Genomic DNA, 5,775 nt, shown 5'->3' with positions numbered 1-5,775 from the left:
TAAGGCCGCCATCGTGAGCTTGCCGAACTCTTTTTTAGTTACTTATTTGAGAGGGGCCACCCAATAAGTAAATTGAAAAGAAAGATATACTCCCTTCTTTTATTATGGGATTATGCCTTAGACAAGATTCCGCAGATCAAGACTCAAAAGCATCAAGCAGAGATTTGTAATCTTCACTGCAGCTAGTTTGACAACTAAATTATAATAAAATTTCCCAACTATTAAAAAAATAAACTAACTCATTACATTTATTTCAAATTATTCTATTTCTTAAAATAATTAACCCAAAATTAAAAATAATTAACCCAAAATTAATGAAAAAGCTTTGACCTTTGACCCCTTCCCTTTAATTTTTTTCCCTTCATGCAGAAAAGGAAGCTAATTCTTAACAAAAATAAACACTTTCAATTATTAATAAAGAAAACTAACTTTAACCAAAAAGGAACACTTGATTATAATTAAATACCTGTAGTATCCATAAAAATATATATATATTTAACTGCCTCTTTATCCATCAAAGCAATTAAATCAAAATCAAAATTAAAATTAAAATTCTAGATTAAAAAGAATCTCTTAATACTGTATAGCCCGATTCTTAACAACCCTCTTGCTTTGACTTATAGTTCTTATGATTATGATGTTGCCATGCTCCAATGAGAATAATGGACTCCAGATTGATACTGCTCTTGGAAGCTAAGGGAGCTCAGAGATAAATAAACAGGGTTATTGATGTCAATAACCAACATACCTGGTTATTCTCCTGCTCACCTGCAGCCACTCCCCAACTCATTTTTCCCTGCAGAAATTCCCCATAGCCATGGCTCTTCAGAGCGTGAAAGCCCTGGCTTTGCTTCTGCTGTTATTCTCATTACACAAATCCACAAGTAGTTCTCCATTATATGCAAGTTCCAGATGGATAGTGGATGAAAATGGCTGCAGAGTAAAGCTTGCCTGTGTTAATTGGGCTTCACATGTCGACATAATGGTGGCAGAAGGCCTGGACAAAAAGCCAGTCGACGACATAACCGCAAATATCCGAGCAATGGGTTTCAACTGTGTTCGCTTGACTTGGTCCCTTTTCATGTTCACAGATTCTTCCCTTGGAGCCATGACAATGAAGAAATCCTTGAGAAAACTGAACCTCTCGGATGCCGAGGTAGGGGTTGCTACAAATAACCCGGATCTTCTTGATTTGCCTGTCATTGAAGTATATAAAAGAGTTGTTTCGAGTTTAGGCGCCAGTGGGGTTATGGCTATCCTCGATAATCATATCAGCAGGCCAGGCTGGTGCTGCAGCAATTCAGATGGCAATGGGTTCTTTGGAGATAGGGATTTTAATCCAGATACCTGGATCAAAGGCCTAATTTCAGTAGCGACAATGTTTAATGGAACTGACCATGTTGTGGGGATGAGCCTGAGAAACGAATTGAGAGGTCCGAAGCAAAACCAGAACGATTGGTACACATTCATGCAGAAAGGGGCCGAGGCAGTACATAGAACAAACCCTAAAGTGCTCGTTATACTCTCAGGCTTAAGCTTCGATACGAATCTCGTGTTCTTATCTCAGAAACCAGTGAACATGACCTTCAAGGAAAAAATAGTATTTGAAATGCACTGGTACGCGTTCTCAGATGGCCGGGCCTGGGCCAATGGAAACCCTAACCAGATCTGTGGCTCCGTGACCTCGAGCATAATGAGTAGGGGTGGTTTTCTCATCACCCCCAACAAGACCTACACTGCTCCTCTGTTTTTTAGTGAATTTGGAATAGATCAGAGGGGCACCAATGTCAATGATAATAGGTATATAAATTGCTTTCTGGCCTTTGCTGCTGAGAATGATCTGGACTGGGCTTATTGGGCCCTGCAGGGCAGTTATTATATCAGATCAGGAATACCGGCGCTTGATGAGACATATGGAATCCTTAATGGGGACTGGAGTCAGCCTAGAAACTCAAGCTTTCTGGCCAGATTGAGCTTTATACAACAGCCATTTCAAGGTATGTTCCATGGTCATTACCATCCCTTTAGGATATGTAAGACTTCAAAAATGAATGAAAGTGTATAGTTTATTTTTGGTTTCGTCTTATACAGTCTACACTTATACAATATTATTTAGTATACATTTATACAATACTATTTAATTAGAGATTATAAATACTGGGAGTTAGGAATGGGATTTGCTTTTATATTGTTTATATCTTTTTATACTAAAACCTCCAGCTATTTGAACACTAGTAAAACTACTTACAAATCTATTCTAAAAACCTAAACTCCTATACATATTCACATTACAAAACACATATACTACTAAATTTAATTTGCTTTATCAACACTTTCTAGGAGCCTGAGACTTTTTATGCCATGTGATTGATTAGTGTATTTTAAATCTTTCAGATTTCTCCATGCAAACCTAGACTTTTTTAATTTTTAAATCTTTATGATTTAGTCTATATTTTTGAAGCTACCTTCTGTTTTCTCCCACGTGGTTCATTGACTGTATTTTAAATCATTCTGTTGCAGACTTTTTCAGTTCTTTTCTTCAAAGACAAATGGTTGAGTGTATTTTAAGCTACTCCCTAAAATTTTGAAACACTTTCAAACTCTTGGGAAAAACAATTTTGAGTTGAAATTATATTCTGTGGTCAAATTCAATTTTTTCAAATCTTTATGATTTAGTGTATATTTTTGAAGCTACCTTCTGTTTTCTCCCACGTGGTTCATTGACTGTATTGTAAATCATTCTGTTGCAGACTTTTTCAGTTCTTTTCTTCAAAGACAAATGGTTGAGTGTATTTTAAGCTATTCCCTAAAATTTTGAAACACTTTCAAACTCTTGGGAAAAACAATTTTGATGAGTGTATTTTAAGCTACTCCCTAAAATTTTGAAACACTTTCAAACTCTGAAAAACAATTTTGAGTTGAAATTATATTCTGTGGTCAAATTCAATTTTGCAAATCTTTATGATTTAGTGTATATTTTTCAAGCTACCTTCTGTTTTCTCCCACGTGGTTCATCGACTGTATTTTAAATCATTCTGTTGCAGACTTTTTCAGTTCTTTTCTTCAAAGACAAATGGTTGAGTGTATTTTAAGCTACTCCCTAAAATTTTGAAACACTTTCAAACTCTGAAAAACAATTTTGAGTTGAAATTATATTCTGTGGTCAAATTCAATTTTGCAAATCTTTATGATTTAGTGTATATTTTTCAAGCTACCTTCTGTTTTCTCCCACGTGGTTTGTCGACTGTATTTTAAATCATTCTGTTGCAGACTTTTTCAGTTCTTTTCTTCATAGACAAATGGTTGAGTGTATTTTAAGCTACTCCCTAAAATAGTGTTTCAAATTCTTGGGAAAAACAATTTTGGGTTGAAATTATATTCTGTGGTCAAATTCAATCACAATCTGAGGGAAAAAGTGCATTTTGCAAAGCCATTATCTAATTCAATATAGCTTATATAATTGGAAGCTGGTTTTGACTTACGACATCCAAGGTTGATAAACGGTGATATGATACCATCCTCTTATATTGTTTACTAACAATATAGAATATAGATTATGTAGGGTGTTATTGTTTTATCACTTCTGAAGTGTGTAATTGTTATTGCCTTATGGATTTTTTATTATAGTTATTCTCTATAAAATTATTATTGCAGTGACATATTGTATAGGTTATGGTAGTTATAAAATGGGATATATTTTATTTCAACTGAAATCATGGTTATATTATGTTTATAAACTTTGTTTACAACTTTTATTTGAGTAAAAATCATAATTACATTAAAATTATGATTTTGTTTTCTTTTTAATGCAAATTTTGAAAAAAAAACTTGAATAATGCAAAACCAAATCATGAATTTTTGTTTTACTGAATTCCAACAAGGACTGCCCAGAGAGTAGCCCTTTGTCCATTCTTCAGGGGCATCTCTGTTTTGGTATTTTGTCTGTTAAATTAATTAAGGTGTTCCCATCTCTGATGTTTGTTTGATTTGGAGAAGTTGTAAGTTTTTACTATAATAACACTATTTATTTTATTGACTTTATTTTGTAGGCAGTTAAAATTTTCTTATGAATTTCAAGGTCTGAATCTTCTAATTAACCAGGATCTGTAAAAGACCCATACCTAAAAGCCTTAGTTAAATCCATTGAAAAAAAATTTCATGTAAGAAAGAGGATGCATAGTCTGATGAAATACGATATAAACAAGAATCAAGAAATAATGGTGGTTGATCATACATTATTTGTGAAACCGTAGGAAACTCACTCAATTTGGAGCAGGTATTCATATCTAAATAACACATAATGTTTACCATTTCTAACCTGGCCTTCACTAGAAGTCCCATGAGTTTATGTCATAATATCTATAGATTATCATTACCATTTTCTCCTCCCTTTGCAGGGATCAAGCTGCTTCGTCTATGATTAATTCATCAACATGTTTTGTGGTTGCAGGTCCAGGTTTGTCTCAGTGTTCACCTTATCAATTGATATACCATCCCTCTACAGGACTGTGCCTCCAGAGGAGTTCATTATTTGGGTTAGACATTACACTTGGCCCCTGTACAGAAGCTGAGTCATGGAATTATAGTCCCCAAGGCAACATCTTTCTCAAAGGAACTATTTTCTGCGTGGAAGCTGTTGGACTAGGAAAGGCAGCGAGGCTGGGTATGTTCTGTATGGGTGAGCATACCCAATGGAGCATGATGTCAGATTCTCAATTGCATTTATCTGCAAAGGTAGAAGACGGAACTACAGTATGTCTTGATGGTTCATCTATGCCATCTGTTGTAACTAACGAATGCAATTGTTTGAGCGGAGATTCTAGTTGTGATCCAGCAAGTCAGTGGTTCAAGATCATCACCACAACCAGATCATCGTCACTTGTTTCAGATATATAATAATATCAACGACAGTAGTGCCGATACTATAAAATAACACAACCCTCAATGTTGAAGGAAATAACTGTAAAATAACACAACACAAACCAAACTGTTTTCTTTTCATCGATTCCCTGAAAGGATGACATCTTGGCCTCCCCAAAATTGTTCTTTTAAGTGACCATTATCCATCCTCAAATGTAAATGCCCAAAAACAATCAGAGGGAGGTATCAATCTTCAAAAGAATGGACTTCATGAAATGCTGTTGGACCTTCTGACTCATACAGTGTAGGAACTCTGAAGGACATCACTATCTCTATTGGAATATGTTGTATACTATATGAATTTTCAAAGACATTTTTATTTGGATTATGGATTTTAGATATTTAACTGGTCCCGGACTTCCCCTAGTTTAGTCCAAGAAATTATTTATTCATCATAATTAAAAAATAAAAATAAATCAGTATACTTTATATGGGTTAATTTTACTTCATTCCCATTAAGTTTTCAATAAATTTAATTAATTATATATATTTTAAAATATACAAAATAAATAAATAAAATAAAATTTATATTATTTCATAAAAAAATATTTAAATTGTCATTAAAATTTTATCATTATTAAAAAAAATTATTAGCGTTAGCCTGATTAACTTTACTTCATCACATTGGTTTTTCAATAAATTCAAGTAACTATATATTTTTTAAAATATTAAAAATAAATAAATAAAACAAAATTTATATTATTCCATAAAAAAAATATATAAATAATTATTAAAATTTCATCATTATTAAAAAATAAAAAGAAATCAAAAACTTTATACCGGTTAACTTTACTTCATCCACATTGGTTTTTCAATAAATTCAACTAACTATATATATTTTAAAATATACAAAAT

General features: G+C 33.1%; 1 protein-coding gene across 1 annotated transcript; it reads left to right on the top strand.

Annotated features, from left to right (window-relative positions):
• The first annotated feature begins 629 nt into the window (after positions 1 to 629).
• On the top strand, positions 630 to 5,261 carry LOC149224528 (glycosyl hydrolase 5 family protein-like). The gene is made up of 2 exons (XM_089386137.1): positions 630 to 1,997; positions 4,451 to 5,261. Exons 1-2 carry the CDS (start codon positions 818 to 820, stop codon positions 4,894 to 4,896), a joined length of 1,626 nt encoding a protein of 541 aa, XP_089242263.1. The 5' UTR covers positions 630 to 817; the 3' UTR covers positions 4,897 to 5,261.
• Positions 5,262 to 5,775: the final 514 nt, after the last annotated feature.

This window comes from Pinus tabuliformis, chromosome Q (genome assembly GCF_031772625.1).
Source record: "Pinus tabuliformis cultivar Carrire ecotype Pingquan chromosome Q, CPIR1, whole genome shotgun sequence".
Lineage (NCBI taxonomy): Eukaryota > Viridiplantae > Streptophyta > Pinopsida > Pinales > Pinaceae > Pinus > Pinus tabuliformis.
This window is presented reverse-complemented; position numbering and strand designations above follow the sequence as displayed.